The sequence below is a fragment of the Mirounga leonina genome, unplaced genomic scaffold (assembly GCF_011800145.1).
Source record: "Mirounga leonina isolate KUSES-001 unplaced genomic scaffold, KU_Mleo_1.0 Mir_93, whole genome shotgun sequence".
Classification (NCBI taxonomy): Eukaryota; Metazoa; Chordata; class Mammalia; order Carnivora; family Phocidae; genus Mirounga; species Mirounga leonina.
In genome coordinates, this window is record NW_023270854.1 from 36,968,278 (window position 1) to 36,987,016 (window position 18,739).

At 43.7% G+C, this 18,739-nt stretch overlaps 1 protein-coding gene across 3 annotated transcripts in view; it reads right to left on the minus strand.

Moving 5' to 3' along the window:
- MAPRE2 (microtubule associated protein RP/EB family member 2) overlaps positions 1-18,286 on the minus strand; it is a 153,474-nt gene extending 135,188 nt beyond the window's left edge. The window contains exon 1 of one of the 3 annotated variants that reach the window (XM_034995929.1): positions 18,230-18,286. Coding sequence is in view for 1 of the 3 variants with exons in the window: in XM_034995928.1 (XP_034851819.1) it covers positions 16,748-16,771 (24 nt within the window). In the remaining 2 variants the exon portion in view is untranslated. Of the gene's footprint in view, positions 1-5,665; positions 6,012-16,747; positions 17,447-18,229 lie in introns of those variants that run through there. The other 2 variants (XM_034995928.1, XM_034995930.1) reach the window with 2 other exon arrangements.
- Between the last annotated feature and the right edge of the window lie 453 nt (positions 18,287-18,739).

The following is an 18,739-nucleotide window of genomic DNA, read 5'->3' on the forward strand; positions in this document are numbered from 1 at the left end:
CAAATCCTTTCTTTGCATAACCCCAGGAAATAAAGAGTAATCATGGGAGCTTGTTCTTTGTAGGAGATCACATAGCTGATGAAGGACAGAGCTGGGATCCAAACTGCGGTCTTCTGAGTCCAAATCACATGCTTTTCCTAAGGGTTCATTTTGACCCATTTCCCCTTTTTCTTCCCTATGTCAGGCTTTCTTTGCATATTAAAATTTCATATTTCTGAAGCAACAGAACACCAAATTTCGATCTTCATAAGGTGTTTTTTTAAGATTTTATTTATTCATTTGAGAGAGAATGAGATAGAGAGAGCATGAGAGGGGGGAGGGTCAGAGGGAGAAGCAGACCTCCCCGCTGAGCAGGGAGCCCGATGCGGGACTCCAGGATCATGACCTGAGCCGAAGGCAGTCACTTAACCGACTGAGCCACCCAGGCGCCCCCATAAAGTGTTTTTTATGTGAAGTTCCTATCCACTCATTTGTTCAGCATTGGCGGAGCACCTAAGAACAAGTTACCACTTCGGTGCAGCTAGTATCCGTTAGGTGCTGCCTTAAGTGTGTTCCCTGTATCAGCTCATTTCCTTCCCCCAGTAACCCTCTGACGGAGGAGATTACTTATTCTTAGCTTACAGATACATGAGCAGAGGTTTGTGGCAGGGCTGGGAATTTGGACTTCAGAGCTGGAGCTCATGAACACCACGCTATGCATCTAGTATATCCCAGATGCCCTAAGTGCTGGGTGTCTAAAGCGTGAGCAATATGCAGCGCCCCAGCGAGGAGCTCACACACACACTAATAACTATACCATGAGGCTGTGAAAGCAAACACATGGACAGGGAAGTGAAGAACAAAAGGGAAAAACTTAGGACTGCTGTTCCTTTGGAAGATATGTAGGATTTGAGAGCCATTTGTTTTCTCCGCTTTCTGAAAATTAGAGGAAAAGGAGTATTTTCTCTCTCAGGTTCCTTCATGGCAGTGCTTTTCAGATTTTGAGTCAGCAGAGAATCTTAAAATTCAGATTATTCTTCAATAAGCCAGGGTGGGGTTGGAGATTCTGCCTTTCTAGAAACTTCTAGATGCTGCTGGTCTGGGGACCCCACCGAGTTGCAAGGCACACGATCGGTTTTCAGAGCTCTTCCCACAGTCGGCTATGTGGTAATTGGGCCTGCACTAAGTCAGATGTGCCACTCACTCAGATGATCCCAAATGAAGTAAACTCATTTATAGCTCAGACCCTGCTACCAAGGACGGACCAAAGCAAAATTAAGGAGCTAAAGTCCATTTCTGGAGCACATTTTCCCTTGCTTCTCCTCTCTACCCCACATCCCTAGCCCGCCAGTGATCATGTACTCATCCAGAGTTTCAGGTCCTTAGGGAAAGTGCTCTGCTTTCCAAGATGTTATGTACTTAATTAACTCACCTGCACAAATGTGTTAGGGAGTGCTCATCACCAACATTTGTTATTTCTTCTCTGCTGACCTAAATGGCTGGTTCTGGATCTTGTTACTCTGGCACCCTCAATGAAGCCACTTACTTTCCCTTGCGTAGAGAACAGACTCAGCTGAGTTTACCACACATACATCCAGGGTGTTTGAGAGATAGGATGCTCAGATGAACTACCAAGTAGTCTCTCTAAAGCAAAAAATGAGCAAAAAAATTTAATTTGCAAAAGCAGGGCACCTGGGTGGCTCAGTCAGTTAAGTGTCTGCCTTTGGCTCAGGTCATGATCCCAGGGTCCTGGGATCGAGTCCTCCCCCTGCTTGTGCTCTCACCAAAAAAAAAAAAAAAAAAAAAAAAACTTTCAAAAGCTAAATACTTCAGTAAACCCTAGTATACCTGAACTATCATTCTGCCTACAAGTAGCAGGTTAGGCTTTTGAGATTGCCAGTGCTTTCTAACATCACTCCCGGACAAGTCCTGAGGACTTCTCAAGGTGCACTTGCATTTTCAAACTGGGGGAAACCAAGGGACCATCAATGCCAGAATATTGAGTCCTCATCTGTGGTGGGATGTGTACCCAAAATGGATTTAATCAACCAATTTTTTGAAACCCCATACAGCTTTCCACGGGAAATAGGAGGTTGTTACAATTCAAAAGCTTTAGGAGTTAAAGGGACCTTTGAGGGCTGGTTGGGGGAATCCAACTATCATTTGTAAACCTGCCTGCTGTAAAGAGCATTGCACCTAGAGTAAAATTCCCTGGGGCTGAGGTTTTCCCCCTTATGTGACCGTGGGTATACCATTTAAACTCTGGCCTCCAGTTCTTCGTTTTCTGTCAAGTGCATTTAGACTGTTGCTGCTGTGTATAAGAATTCTTTAGCTATTGCAGATTTCTGTGTAAATGGAAAATACTTTATGTTCATCATCACTATTGGAACACATCTTCCTTGTCAATTGGATAGGAGTATTAGTTATGGAATGAGGAAACGTCAAAGTAGAATCAACCCTAGGGAAAACCAATGGCTTAGAAAGAATGGGAGACAATGCCCGTCTGAAGGGATCTTGTGGATGTGGCCTTGAGCATGACCCTCACTGGCCCTTGTGAAGCCTATTTGTTGCCTCTTCTGTAGTCTGTGACCTCAGCAAACCCCATGGTTTGTGGTCAAACCACAAAGGTTGGCAGTGGAAGGGATGGGGGGCAGAGAAGAAAAGGATAAAACTATCTTTTGATGACAAGTAGAAACTTTCCTGTTAGCTTTAAGGTTGAATGCTAGCTAGCTCAGATTTTTGCAGGGATTTCGTGCTTTATAGACATTGTACATAATGCAGGGTTTTAAGATTCTTTTTTAAAAAAGGTTTTATTTGACAGAGCGAGAGACACAGCGAGAGAGGGAACACAAGCAGGGGGAGTGGGAGAGGGAGAAGCAGGCTTCCCGCCGAGCAGGGAGCCTGATGCGGGGCTCGATCCCAGGACCCCGGGGTTAATGACCTGAGCCGAAGGCAGATGCTTAATGACTGAGCCACCCAGGTGCCCTGGGTTTTAAGATTCTTATTTCTTTCAAATCTTTTGGGTCCTCCCTAGAGTAGCGAGTTTTTGTGCCTTCTTGTTCCTCCCCATCCCACAAGGTGCTTCCTTTTTTGCTCCCCATGGGGAGCCCTAATGCATCCCCTAGCCTTCCCATGAGCACCATGTGCTTGAGTGCCAGGATGATGCAGTGCTCTTGTTTCTGCTTATATTTGGGGGCAGCTCAATACAACGCACTGCTGGACTGGGTCAGTAGGCCTGCTTTTTCCACGTCTTCCCTTCTAACAGGGTAAGATATGGGATCGCTCTACAGCCCAGGCCGATGGATGGGGAGAGGACGGAATGTTAACAACCACATGCATGGGGAAAAGTAAACTCAGCAGCGTATCTGAGTGGATGCTCTTTAAAATGTGCCTCCTCTGCCAAAAATCACACTACTTTCATATTTTGAGCTACAATGGCATTCTTATGTTGAACGGAAGTTTGAATCTTACTGCGACTTCTGCCTACTGCAATTCAAATAATTCAATGTGCTAATGTACTATCAAAATGATGTATTTTCCTCATGTATTGAAAACCTTATGGATTCTCTCAAGAAAAAGCCCAGTTCCCTTTACATTTTCTATTAGATTTTATTCTAAGAAAGATGGATTAACAACTGCCTTTTGGAGTGCTGAGATTTCTCATGGGGGAAATCTTAGGTAAAAGGTAAGATACCCTCCCGGTTGAGGCAGCTAGAGGTCACAGGTGGATTGACCGGTTTGGACTGCACTTTAAGCAGAGCTGGGACAAGACCCAGGTCCTCCTACAATCGATTTAAGTTGGCTTAATAAGAATAGTGGGAATGGTGGTATGCCTAACTTGCGAAGATTTTAAAAGATCATTGTTTAAGGGGGTTAAGACAAACATTCTTTGTCTGAACTCCTAAATCATGCTTTTTTTTCCTTTTGAATGTTTTGGTAGATGTTGCTGCTTCCTCTTGGTTTGACTAGCATTTCTCTAACACTTTAAATCTTTGCAAATGGAATTTTAATTTCCTCTTTGTTTTTTTTAATCTCTAGAGCCTCTATTCATGATCATTACTAGATAATTTGCAGTTTTTTCAGATAGGGAGATCAAAGTAGAGAAGTCTCCCAAAGGCACATGGAATTAATAAAAAGTTATTAACTACTTAACATTTAAAAACAAGCTCCCCCAAATGTGAAAAACCAAAAAATGCCCATGGCTTTCAGATTCCAAGAGCAAGGCTTACCACACTAAACTTCACAAGAATAGGGTGTTAAAAATCTCATTCCTTTGGGATGGGCCACAAACCCTGTGGGAAAATATGACTCAAGTGGACTTAGGCTTGAGGTCACAGTGTATAGAACACAATTGTTCTTCCCATTCTGCATGGCTCACCTGCGTCAGATTGCTCAACTAGGTACACTCTGAAGGTGTCAAAGGACTGCTAAAAACCCCACCCAAGGTCCCTGTCTGGGCAAATTACTGTGAATAGCATCATCACCGACACTCTCATAAGCAGCTTAGGAGAGAAAAACAACTTAATATACTCTTCCGCAAGAGAAACCCAACTCAGATTCACAACTCAAGCTTGTGTCCATGGTGAGGGATCGGCACAGCGAGAGACTCCCAAAGGGGAAAAGAAGCCACACATTCTTGAATGTAGTTATACTCTTCGTGCTCTAGGAGGCTGATTGTGAGAGCCATTGATAAGCAGTACCAGGAGCCTCTTGTTCCTTTCACATAGGACAAACAATAGCCCTGCAGGACAGACATGTCTTGTTTCTGGGTACAACTTGATTCCAAAGCCCTAATCAGTCTTCTGCTAATTCAAAACAGTAGCCTCCTGGGCTGAGCCTCCCTCTATCAGATTGTCCATCCTCAAGTTCACAGAACGTTCCTTCCACGATGAAGGGACAAAGCGGTTGCTAAACACAGAGAAAGCTTCCCATAGTTCAGCTGTTTAATTTTAGTAGGAGTTCAGAAACCTCATTGTAGAAGGACCTGCACTTTGTCTACAGTTAAAACCAGTATCTGGGGAGAAACAAACAAAGCAACCCAGGGTATCAGTGGTTCACTTTGAAAGGACGACTAGATGAAAGGCAGGATGGGGGGGGGGGGGGGGGGGGGGGGGGGGCGGCGCGGGAAATGTCCTATCCTGAGATTTTTATAGAGAACACATTTTTTTTTTTTTAACGGAAAAGCAATCTATGATAGGATTCAAGATAAAACCTATTGTAACATCTGTCAGGATTAGAAGTTGTTTCGCAGCATTCCACCATTTAACTTCCCTCACACCTACTAGAACGCCCTATCTTCTTGGGTCAGAGAATCATTATCTCTAGGTCTTATCAAATGCTTACAAAATCTGCTAGCTGCTCACCGGAGAGGTTGAGTGTAAAGTGCAGGTTCTCCCAGAGATATTGGTAACAGATATTAAATACCTTAAGCAAAAAGGGTCAAGTTCCAATAGTGGACTTTCAGAAATTATTCGCAGAGAAGCATTTCTTTCCCCCCAACCCCCCGTATGTTTTCCACAGTAAAGACTACAATTATAGGGGACTCTCAAACTGCGGACCAGTGACCCAGAGAGTCCTACCTGACTCTCCACTTCCCCAGCATGAAAGAAATTTTCACCTGTATTTTTTCATCTACAAAGCCGCGGTGTCAGAAAGTGATAAAACAACTCCAAATATTGAAGCTTACGTGCCAAGCGCCGCGCTCGAACTTGGGGACGTGAAGAGCAAAACGAGTCCATCCCCATCTCCGACCAATTTATGTGCTGCGGAGGCCCATGTGTGGGGAATTAAAGGCAAACCGCAGTGAGTCACCTGACCTATCCTGGATGGGTGGGCGGGCCTGTGGGAGGTGGGGGGAAGTCATGGTTAGGTGGTTCGGAAAGGCTTTCCAGAACAACCTTTCTCAAATGTTAATCCATAACACCTGAGAATCTTAACTACAGTACGGATTCTGATTGGGAACGTCTGGGATGGAAGCGTAGCTTCAGCATTTATAGGATGCTCCCAGGTGATGCAGACGCCACTGGTCCGTGGAGCGCACTCTGCGCGGCAAGGACCTCCAGGAACTCACACCTGAGTTCAAAGACAAAGGCTGAGCCTGATTTCACTAGGGAAAGACATCCCAGGCAGAAAAACGTGCAAAGACATTGAAGCTAGAAACATTATGCTGGATGTGGGAAATAACATTCAACATGCTAAGGAAAATGTTTATGTGAAATATTGTTGAATGTGAATACAGTCAATAGGAGCTTTACACAAAAAGGGAAATTCTTTTTTTTGTAATAGTTGCACAGAGGTGGAAAGATTAGAAGTGGCTCCCCTCATGCCCCTCCCTCATCTTTTTCAAACTCTCGCTAATGTGTCTTATGTTGTATTTTTAAAATTTAGCTTTATTAAGATATGATTTATTTTATTTTATTCATTTATTTTTTAGAGAGAGAGAGAGTATGCACCAGTGCAAGATGGGGCAGAAAGGGAGAGAAAGAATCTTAAGCAGGCTCCATGCCCAGTGCAGAACCCAACGCAGGGCTCCTTTTCACAACCCTGAGATCATGACCTGAGCCTAAATCAAGAGTTGGACGCTCAAGCAACTGAGCCACCCAGGCGCCCCTTATGTTGTATTTATTAAAACACCAGCAGAAAGATAAATTAGTTTCTCCTCCATTTGCTGGTGGGGGGAATTCTGTACTGGGGTGTCTTTTGACATAATGACCACGTGACTTCCTCCAATTTGGGATTACGTGATTGGAGACAGAGCTACTTAGTAACTGATTGCAACAATTATGTAGTGACTCGGTTATGATCACTACATAAAGATGTGTGTTTTTGAAGGAGTAATATTTTAGAAAAAGAGGTGAGTAATTAAAAATATCAAAGCATGTTTTTGTAATCTATTAGTAAATTTTGCCTAGAAAAAAATGGAGGAATTATATGGAATTCTGACAGAAGAAAAAACACCAAACGTTGTGTCTTTTGACTTCACAGAGTGAAGAGTAGCACCCTGATGAGGAATTCATTGCTTGGTGTCCCAGAACATGTCACTGTCCCAGGCAAGGGGGAGAACTTTACGTTTCTGAGGAGCAGAAGGGAAGGTTGTGGTTGCTGAGGACATAGAGCCATAAGCTCTAAGTCTATAAGATATATGCTTTATGGTTCCCTTCCGGTGCATAAATGGAACTCTTAAAATTAAGATCACCTTTCTTCCAAATTAGGTGTGTTGCAGGAAAATACACGTATAATATTTAGTCCACCGCCAGCCCTAACTGAAAACCATTAAACAAATCTTATGACTGTGTGACTATACATAATAGAGTCCTCATAAAGACTCACACGTTATCTGAGTTTTACAAGAATCCTATGAGACAATGCCAGACTTCACTGTCTCTATTTGACAGATGAGAAAACTTAATTTGAGGGATGTTGATTAAAGACGTTAAGTAACATCTCCAAAGACACCCAGTCACTTAGCAGCGGAACTAGTTTTAAGCATCAGGCTTTTCTGATGTTCTTGCTCCAGTTCCAGATTCTTTTTCTGTGATACAACACTAACTTCTTTTTTTTTTTTTATTAAGATTTATGTGTTTATTTGGGGGGGGAGGGGCAGAGAGAGAGGGAGAGAGAGTCTTAAGCAGACACTGCGCTGAGTGAGGGGCCTGGCTCAGGGCTCCATCTCACAACCCTGAGATCACGACCCGGAGATTACGACACGAGATCACAACCTGAGCTGAAACCAAGAGTCGGTTTGCTTAACTGAGTGCCACCCCAGTGCCCCACAAGACTGTAACTTCTAAAAAACAGGTGGGCAGGCATAAGGAAGTGAGGATTTCAAACTCAAAAGGAATTAAAATCTATGGAAACCTATCTATGACTTTTTAAAACTCAGAATTTCACAAGAGCAGTTTGGAATTTGCCATAGGCTCAAACTACATGCCCTCCGTTCAGTTTTAAAGGAACCTAGATACAAATAGGTACAGGTGTGGTGTTGGCATATAAATATTCTTATGAAACTTACAATACACGAAATGAAGAAACACAAGAGATTTACTGGTGATTTGAGGGCCAGGAGGTATGTGCCACCTAATTTATGGGTTATTAATGAAGGACAAACCAGAATGTTATTTATAACAGGCTGTCCAGTTAGTCCTTATGAGTCTTTTTCGAACTTATATTTGTCTTATCTTGTTAAATATGTTCATTATAAAACAATATTAGAAATTGTCATTTAGGATCCTCATAAGAAGAAAATAGAAATAGTTGCATATCAAAGATATTTGGTCAAAAGAAATGATTTCTTCTTAGGTGTTAAAGAGAGTTTTGTTAAGGATTATTTCAACATGGTATTAAACCAAAAGGTCAATTTATGTGTGAACATGTCAATCCTCTGCTTCAGGGTTTCTCCAACTTCCCTGTGCATGTGAATCACCTACAGATGTTGTTGAAGTGAGGACTGATCCAGAGGGTCTGGGGTGGAGCCTGAATTCTGCATTTTAAGATGTTCCTAGGGGATGCTGAGCTGCAGGTTCTGGGAGCTCACACAACTAGACTAGCGAGGCATCACTGGAATCCCTTGCGAATGAACTTCCTTGGAATCACTCGAGATCATGGGACTTTGATTAGTAATGTCATGTGGACATGACTGATGCTTTCTCAAGTACTCCACTTGCTAATAATTTACCCATCGATGTATCTATTCTATTAGAAGGTCTGTGAAAGAATAGGAAGTACCTTACAATATCTTACAAAATAAGATTGCTAATTTTCTAGCTCTGGGTTTACTTTTCATGATCTCCTCTTAATTAGGTAAGTTGTGCAGAAAACTTCAGATAATGGCTTGATTTTTTCTTTAGTGGGTGAAGGCAGCTCAGACATTCTACTTTATTATCTTGGACATATAGTCTCAGATCAGATATTTTACAGACAGGGAAAGCGAGGCATTTTGAGATTTATTGTGGGATAAAAGTAGGGTTGCAAATTAAGCAGAAACAAAAAAGAGAAAAGAAAAATAAAACCAAACTTCAAACAACCAAAATGATGAGACACCCAGTTAAGTTTTTATGTTAAATAAAAGATTCATTTTTTTTAGTATGAGTGTACTCCCATGTAACACATATATGTAATATATACTTATACTAAAAATATCATTGTTGATCTAAAATTCAGATTTAACTGGTCATCCTGTATTTCACCTCGCAACCCGAGGTAAACGCACATCCTTCCAGATCCTAACTATCGCTGAAGGGCCGAGAGAACAGACGCTGACATGGAGAATGAACAGACCCACTAACAGGGTTGTTTAAACATTCCAACTGCACAGAGAACGGCTTTCTGGATTTGCCAATAACACATACAGCACGCGGTTACTACTGCTGTTGATGTGTGGAAACTCCTTTTAGAATATTTGTGCCCAGAAGACCATACTAAAGAAAAAAAATTACGGTATAAGTCAAGCCGGAAGTGAAACTAGTAAGTCTTCTATCAGCAGTTTCCTTTGGGGGGGGGGGGGCTGGGGGGGGGCGGGGGGGGGTAGGAGAGGAAGGACCAGGGGGAACAAAGCAGAAAGGTTTTCTGTCTAGCTCCCTCTTTTTCTTCTCCACTTTCCAAGACTGAAGAAGATCAGTGGGAAAATGGAGATAGTGGTTTCTTGGTTAGAATCAAGAAAGGTGCTTCTTAATAGATCCAATTTTGACAGGCTGATTGGATTGAAGATCATCTTTGAAAGAAGGAAGGAAAGTGTAAGGTGGTTGCAGGCACACTCTCTCCTCTTGCTTATCAGTTGTTGAAAACAGCCTTTACTTAAAGAGGGTAATCTGGTCCTCTGGTTTTACTTTTATGTACGACATTGAATAAAAAGCTTCAGATGCTTTAGCAAAACTAAAAGAAATTGCCTCATTTTCTACCTGCCTTTTCTGGCTTATTTTCCTTTCTCTTACTAACTCCAAATACTAATAGTCATTCTTGCCATGTTGTTTATAATTAATTCTAAGTTAATACCAAGGTTGACCTGTTAGCAAAATGCTTGAGTGTTCTGCCCCTGTTTAATCAATTAAATATTATGAATTTCTTCCTCCATAAAAATATAGTAAAATCCAATTAGTTTAAGAAGGTTCTTAATTTTGGAACTGCTTTTTTTAATTCAAGTTCTTATTTTAATTCCAGTTAGTTATGGGGCACGTGGGTGGCTCAGTTAGTTTAGCATCTGACTCTTGATTTCTGCTCAGGTCACGATCTCACGGTCGTGACATCGAACCCCATGTGGGGCTCGGCCCTGGGTGTGGAGCCTGCTTAGGGTTCTCTCTCTCCCTCTCCTCCAGTCCCTTTTCCACCCCCAACCTCCCCCCCTCACATGCTTGCTCTCTCTCCCTTAAATAAATAACTGAATTCCAGTTAGTTAACATATAGCATTATAATAGTTTCAGGTGTACAATATAGTGATTCAACACTTCTATACATCACCCTGTGCTCATTGCAACAAGTACTTGCCTTAATCCCCATCATATATTTAATCCATTCATCTACCCACCTCCCCTCTGGTAACCATCAGATTATTCTCTATAACAAAGAGTCTGTTTCTTGGTTTGTCCCTCTCTCTCTTATTTTTTTTCCCTTTGCTTGTTTGTTCTGTTTCTTAAATTCCCATATGAGTGAAGTCATATGGTATTTGTCTTTCTCTGACTTATTTTGCTTAGCATTATACTTTCTAGAGCCATCCATGTCACTGCAAATGACAAGATTTCATTCTTTTGCACATTGAATAGTATTTCTGTGTGTGTGTGTGTGTGTGTATCACATCTTCTTTATCTATTCAGCAATCCATGGACACTTGGGCTGTTTCCATATCTTGACTATTATAAATAATGTTGCTATAAACTTAGGGGTGCACATATCCCTTTGAATTAGTGTTCTTAGATTCTTCAGGCAAATACTCAGTAGTGTGATTACCGGATCATAAGGTAGTTCTATTTTTAACTTTTTGAGGACCCTCCATACTGTTTAATTTTGGAACTACTTTGGAGAGAGATACACGTGATATATATATATGGCACAAGCTATATTAAATGAAATGTAGTTAATAAAATATGAAATCTAATTTATGGTAAGGGAGGAAAGTTACTTTTCACTTCAACTGGTTCTACAATCTGTCTTCAGTTGTCTCCCTTCATCCTTCTTCCCCATTATTCCATCAGGAGCAGGAGGGGGTTAAGTCACCTTGGGAGTTAGATATCTACATGCCATTGCTACCAATGGTCCCAGGATGGGGTTAGATACCCTTGTTATTATTTTTTTTTTGGTTTTGTTTTTAGAAATTATTTAGCTGATCTCAGGTACCTCAAACTTTACATTATTTATAATGCATTGTTTGATCTAGTGAAAAAGGAACCCCAACCACCATTTTTGGCTTCTAAATTGTAGGTTTCTAAATTGTACTGATTTTGGAAGGGATGAAGAGGACCAGTTATATATAACCCTGAAAATTGCTCTATTAATCTTAAGTGAAACTCATTTGCAGTCAGTGGCGTTAACAAGTCATCAAAAAGAGGAAATTCTCTTAACTGAAGGAAACTTTATGAGGCCACACTTAAAAAAGTAAGACAAGTTCCTATCAATGTAATTATTGTTCTTTCAAATATTCTTTCTAGAATCTTAATAGTAATCTGTCCAGCCTTGGGCAGAAGGCAAATCATTTGAATTATTGGATCATAATCTGATCTGTTTTTGAATTTGGAAATTGCAGACTAAATTGTCCATGGCATATTGCCAGCCTCTAGTCATGTAAGTGACTATATGAAAATCTGCTTATTATTTAATGAACACTCCCTTTATTAAGTAGTGAGCAATTGATCTTAAATGTATACTTTAGAAGAGTAGTGCTATTTTCAAAAACAGCAAGTTTCCACATCATGTTTTAAGTGTATAAAGTGACAGTCAATGAAAAATCTCAAATCTGGGGCGCCTGGGTGGCTCAGTCGGTTAAGCAGCTGCCTTTGGCTCAGGTCATGACCCCAGGGGGCCAGGGATGGAGCCCCCTCCCTCCAGCTCCCTGCTCAGCAGGGAGTCTGCTTCCCCCTCTCCCTCTGACCCTTGTGCTTGCTTGTGCTCTCGCCCTGTTGCTCTCAAATAAATCATCTTAAAAAAAAAAATCTCAAATCTGAATAAATCCTCAAATTACATATTCATATACTAAATCAAATAAGCAACAACCAACAAAACAACAAACCTGCCCTCACAGGTTAGGAAAGAGAAAAAGGAAGTTCCTACTGCTAAAGAGTTAAGGCAAGTGTCCCTCTGGGCTTGCTGTCAAGGCTGGGTTTTCGCATTTTCTGGGGCACTGGAAACGGTGACATAGCTTGATGTAAGTTAGCACTGCACTGTTTGGGCCTGTTAAGGTTCAGAAGTTTTACAGTTTACCGTATCACAAAAATTCATACGTTATTTAGAAAAGTACTGCTTTTGCAAAGTACACACACACCCAAGGGAAATATGAAATGAAACTATCTTGAGCGATTAGTTTACCTATGTTTGGAAACAAATTATTTTCCCTTTTCTTTTTTTTTTTTTTAAGATTTATTTATTCACTTGAGAGAGTGAGAATGAGAGAGAGCACATGAGAGGGGGGAGGGTCAGGGGGAGAAGCAGACTCCCTGCCGAGCAGGGAGCCTGATGCGGGACTCGATCCAGGGACTCCAGGATCATGACCTGAGCCGAAGGCAGTCGCTTAACCGACTGAGCCACCCAGGCGCCCCTATTTTCCCTTTTCTTAAGGGAAAAAACCAAAAAAAGACGAGGGCTTTAAGTGAGCAAATTCTCATTTATAACTGAAGTATATTGAATGGGAACAAATCAAGGGTGTGCAAACGTCGTATGTAAATATTCAGTAAGTATTTTAGGCTTTGTGGAGTACACAAGTAGCCATAGACAAGAGGCAAGTGAGTAAGTATGGGTGTGGTGCCATTATACCACTGTGACCGTCGCAGCTGGCATTTTGTACAATTTTTAAGGATCCCAAAATAAGGTTCCTCTTTGGCTATGTTTTCAACCATTAAAAAAAGACCAAAACCAGTTTTAGTTCACAGGACAGGCAACAACAGACAGTGGGCCATAGTTTGCTGACTCCAAAACAGATGGATCCACAGGCTCCAACTCAACGCAAGCCTAGTGTCAGTAGTCATTTTTGAAGTATGTAGATGATGAGATTTGCTGGGAGGAGATTGACCAATAGTCGTATTCTAGAACTCTGCTATAACAAATCACAATTTTGAAGACTTCTCTTGAAATTTAGCGTTGCAAATTTGGAGCAAAAAAATTTGTGTGATGAATAGATTTGAAATACCAGAGCCAGATTTTCCTGATTCAGGAGAATAAATTCACTTTAAGTGTTTAAGAGGGTTGCAGGTAAATATATAAGAGCGTAGGATTTTATTCTCTGTGGTCTTCAGTGGTGAAGGCTGCAGAGAATGCTCTGTGGATGGAATGTGAGGTGAGGGAGACCCAGAAGCAGAAACTGAAGGACTATTTAGTAAAGATGCTATACAGGGCATTTGCGTTTTTGCTGGATGGTGGGATGAACCTGTGAGGGCCCTTCAAACAAGAGAGTTTATGCTTCTATGAGTTGGGCAAAGATTCTGAAACTTCCTACTTTGGTTATCTGGATAACCAGCTAATGATGGCTAGATTCTTGTACGTTGGCCAAATCCAAAGGTTGATTACTATGTGAGAGCATGATGTATGTAAACAGTTTCTCCTATTTGAAGGAGGGAGCAGAGAATTAGAACTGAACTTGTCTGGCCAAAACCTCCAAGCAAGATTATATCCAACCCTGTTCAAGAAACAGCTGCATGACATAATGGACACTGGACAAGGAGTCAGCACCCGGTTTCTCGCCACTTTGGAGTATCATTTAATTTTTGGACTTGTGCTTTTTGGCACATGGGAATTCTATCCACCTAGTTCTGTTTAGGCCCTGATATGTTAATAAGACCAAAGGGCGGGGGTACCCTTGGTGGCGCAGTCATTTAAGTTTCCAACTCTTGGTTTCAGCTCAGGTCATGATCTCAGGGTCGTGAGATCGAGATGGAGCTCAACCTCGAGGTCTGCCCTCAGTACAGAGTCTCAGATTCTCTCTCCCTCTCCCTCTGCCCCTCCCACTCATGCTCTCTCTCTCTCTCAAATAAATAAATAAATCTTAAAAGAAAAAAAAAGACCAAAGGGCTGTATAAATTTAAGGTAAAAAAAAAACTAGATGATTCTCATCTGTTCTCAAAAACTTAAAAGTTTCTAAAATCAAGATGGCATGCCTTCTTTCTACCTCACTACTCTTGGCCTACTTGTAAATACTACAGCACTAGGTTTACACCATCCTCTGATGAAAGCTTCTGATTAATCTGGATTAGACCCTGTCTTCTAGACTACATTTCAGCCTTCAGTATCTTACACCTCCCAAAAAAGGGATGGGAATTTCAGAAGTGCATCCCCAGTGCCTCTTCGAAGCTACACAGAACTGAGAATGGGTTCATTTACATCATTTTGGCCTTTGGAAATTCTTATTAACATGTATTTTTGGTGGCATCTGTCAAAGACCCAACCAGCTTCTCATTTTTAAATATTCTGGCTATTTAAATATACTTGTGCTATTTTTAATGAAGGCCAATGACAATAAAAGCTGTTTAACTATTAACGTGTTATTTGTCCCGTGCTCTGAAATAACTCTCCTAGCTTCATGAATTCCTTTAGGCATCCACATCGGTGGATATTTGTTTTTTTTTTCCATAATAATTGGCAGAGAACAAACTTGTGAAGTGAATCTTCGATCCATGAGAGTAACAATTACTAGTTAAATTGATTTAACTGAATCATTTTATGCTAAAAACAATGCTAAACTGTTATATGTAAAACTGTAAATGAACAAACAATGAGCTACCATTTTATAGCACTTAAGAACTGAACCAGACCTTCGGCTCCTCCATATCCAGAATGTCTGTCTTGGAAAATAACAAAACTGAATGTACTCAGGATGCTTTGCTTACAAATGTTCTCCCCACCTTTTCATAATGTTCAGTATAAACAAGTAGCATCCACACCATGAAAGGTCTTATGCTCTGTGCTATGGGAGCTGCAGACCCAAAGGCCCCTAGGAGAGAAGACCAAGCAGGGTACACAGGGGCTACGAGAGATTCAAACCAAGTTCTATAGCTGACAACATTGAAGCCTTGCTGTGTGCCAGGCACTGCTGTTCCCCCTTAAAGAAACAGAATGGGGAAGGAAGCTTGCAGGCAATGACAGAGAGAGTCGTGGTAATATAAAGAATACTGAAGAGAGGAGAGGTATAAAAATGGAAGTTAATAGTAATAAAAATAAGAAAAATAAGCTTATTTAATAATCTGTATTCATTTTAAAACAGATTCTCTTATTAGGGTCATGTATACCTTAGGAAATGTTTTTTAAAGCAAGAAATTGTGGGTTAGTAGCAAACAAAATTGCTTGCAAAATGTTAGTATAACCATTTCTATTTAAATGGATCCTTTAATCCACTACTGACTGTGTAATCAAGCAGTATTTGACTTTTCTGTATTCAAAATCTATGTACTACAAATTCATCTTCTCTACTTCACATAATTGAAATAACCCAAACCAGCCCGCAGCACTCTCCAGCTTTTTTATCTTTTTAATATGCCTCCCACCAAAGAAATTACAGGATGTCTAGTTGGCTTTGCGTTTCCCCTTCCAACAGGAGAGAGCATTATAATGCAGCTGGTAGAATAGGGTGCTGGAAAAGGGATCGGCTTCTACAAGCAAACATATCCTGATCAGATATTCAAATATGCTTTCAAAGGAGTGGAATAGTGCGCGTCAATAAGCTACTGGATGTAATTACTTCCTATTCCCGGGGCTCCGCCTTGGAGTGCAGCCTGCTGACTCACCAGGCTGCTCCCAGTTAGTTTCTGCTGGGTTTCCCCACTGCCTGTGCACGTGAGTCATCATGGGAATGAAAGTTTCTACCCGTCTCCTTAACAACCGTGCAGAAACCATGCATGACAGTGAACTTCGATCTCTCCAATAAGAACTGGACCTAAGGCAAGCGAGGGTGAAAGATGATGTGGCAGGTGTCACCGCCAGCCAAGCTGCTGCATGACAATCCCCCGCCCTAGGGCGTCAGCAACACTCCAGTTTCAGCGTCTTTTTCCCCACCCGCCCAAGTAGTTAAACTGGCATCTTGTCTAGCATCTCTTGCAGCTGCTGGCCACTGAAGTTTTTTTCTTTTCTTTTCTTTCTTTCTTTCTTTCTTTTTTTTTTTTTTTTTGCGTCAGTGGTGCTCAAACTTTGCTGCACAACAGAATTACCTGCAGATTCATAAAACAAATAACAAACCCGATGCTTGGCTCTCATCTCCAAACAGTCCGACTCAAATGAGTTGGGATGACATGTGGACATCAGGATTTTCCAAAGCTCCACACCATTCTAATTCTAATAGGCAGCAAAGTTTGGGAAGGTTCGCACTGGAGAAGCGTCACTCTTCTCATGCAAGTGAAACCTACCAGTTAAGCCTAACTAATGACTACCTGGTGGCCTCCCAACCTGTCTTGGACATCTACTGACACATGGTCCCTGATAACAGTTTGGCAGCCACAAAGAAGGCTAGCGAAGCAAAGCAAGGGGACATTTTTAGAAGGGACACTGTCTAGACAAGGACCATCTCCCCTCTTAGCTTACTAAAAACTTAGCTAAATTTAGTGCTCAAGAGAAGCATCTCAAATGTTGCAATTCTTTCTGTTACCTTTTGATCTCTGTTCTGTTTCATTCCAGAGTCTTGATCGGCAAAGCTGCAAGCCGCGGGTCCTCTCAGATTAGAAGCAGGTGCTGCGTCAAAGCACAGTCAAGACGCGACTGCACGCTTCACGTCTGCTGGGACCGAACCGCCGCCTCGCAGCGCGGCCTCAGGGTAGATACTATGCTAATCAAGAAAGTTCTTCCGTCTCCTCGCGGGAGGGAGGGTGCAGGTTTGAACACTTAACCCTTGATTTTACATGACTGCATTATAGTGCGTTTAGTGACCTCCTCTTGCTTAGCGGGTCTGGACCACGTTCCACGATTTTGGAAGAGGGGACGTGAGCAAGTGATGGAGAAACCCGCAGGGAGGGGACAGCAGTGTTGGCTGGTGCAGAGGTGAAGGGACGGCTAATGTTCGGAATATTAATTACTCTACGCGCTACTGACCCGGCGAAGACTAGCAGAAAGGGACTGGGGGTTAAGACAAAGGCTCCTCCTGATCAAATGGCTACAGCGCCCCTTCCTCCGAGGTGATAGCTCTGCCTTCTGCGCTGGGCGGCACTTGGCACGGGACTCGCAGAGTGACTCAAGGGGTGACCAAATCCACTCGCCCTTTCGGGATTTGAAAGTCTGCATTACGGAGCGCTCCAGATTCAGAGGGAAGGTCTTTCTGTGCCCACTCCTCCGTCCAGCCCTTTGTGGCATTTCTGGGCTTGGGCGCAGCCCTTCTAAGGGTGGACTGAAGAATTTCCTACCGAAGCAGAGTGGGGAGTCACTGAGTAGCCCTCGCCCTGCGCCCAGGGAGCTCTCTGCAGAAGAGCCCCTTGGGTTCAGAATCACAACCCGCTCTCTTTTCCCCAGACCTGGAGCCCAGGTCCCGGGAGTCAGAAGCACCAGCGGGAGCCGGAGTCGGAATGGGGAGCAGTGGGCTTCGTCTCAGCCGGAGGCCGAGCACCCGGGGGGTCCAGGCTTTGATCCCCTGCCCGCAAGCGCCAGCGCGCCGCACTTCCTGGTCTGCCCGAAGCGCGCGGCCCCAGCCAGAGCTCTCGGTTCTCAGTCCCAGCGCCCCAGCTCCGGCGTCTCCAGGTCTGCGCTCGTCGGGCGCGCACCCCCAAGCCCCCTCTGCACCAGCGCCAAGTGTCCCCGTCCTGGAGAGCCCCGGCCCTCACCCACTTTGCTTCTGCCAGCGTGGCAGTCCGACTCCCTCCCCTCTCCCCGTGCGCAGCGCTGGGACTACGAAGGAGAGGTGCGGCCCGCGGGAACGCGGCGGGTGCAGACCCCGGAGCCGCGGCGCCGACCCCTGCACAACTTCTTGCCGGGCACGGAGACCCGGGGTCCCGCCGGCTCCGCGACCCGCACACTGCAGCCCTCCCCACCCCCCCGGCTGCGGGAGGAGGCGCGGCCAGTGCTCGGCCTGGGAGGGACTGCGCCAGGGCGGGAGGTGTCGGGGTGCGCCAGGGCGGTACCGCTTTAAATGCACTTGACTCACCTGCTCCGGCGCTGTCGCCTCCTTCCTCTACTGACAGCTGGGGGCTTTGTTTTCTCCACCCACCCGGCCGGCTGCGCTCCGCCCCCACTGCCCCACGTGACTCGCCGTCTGCCACCGCCGCGGCTCCGCTGGTCCACCCGGGAGAGCCGGGCCAGCATCACCCTTTCCCCAGGGTGCGGAGGGCAGGTGGAGACCCCAGCCCAGGACACGTCCGGGCTGGTCCGAGGTGACCTGTCGGCGGGGTGGTCGGAAGGTGGCACGCGGGTTAGGGCCCTTGGAAGCCAGAGTGAGTTGGTGACATGGAATAAAGTGCCAGCCAAAAGGAGCTGGGCTGTTGGGCCCCACCCGAGAGAGAGGAGGCCGGCGCCGCTCAGAAGAGGGGTCTTGAAAAGGCGACGTCACACCCTGAATTAAGTACCTGTAGCTGGAGGCCTGCTCACCAACCCGCGTGCTTCCGCTTTTCAGACCAGTGTTTGTACTCATACCTGGGGAACAACTGATAATAAGCGG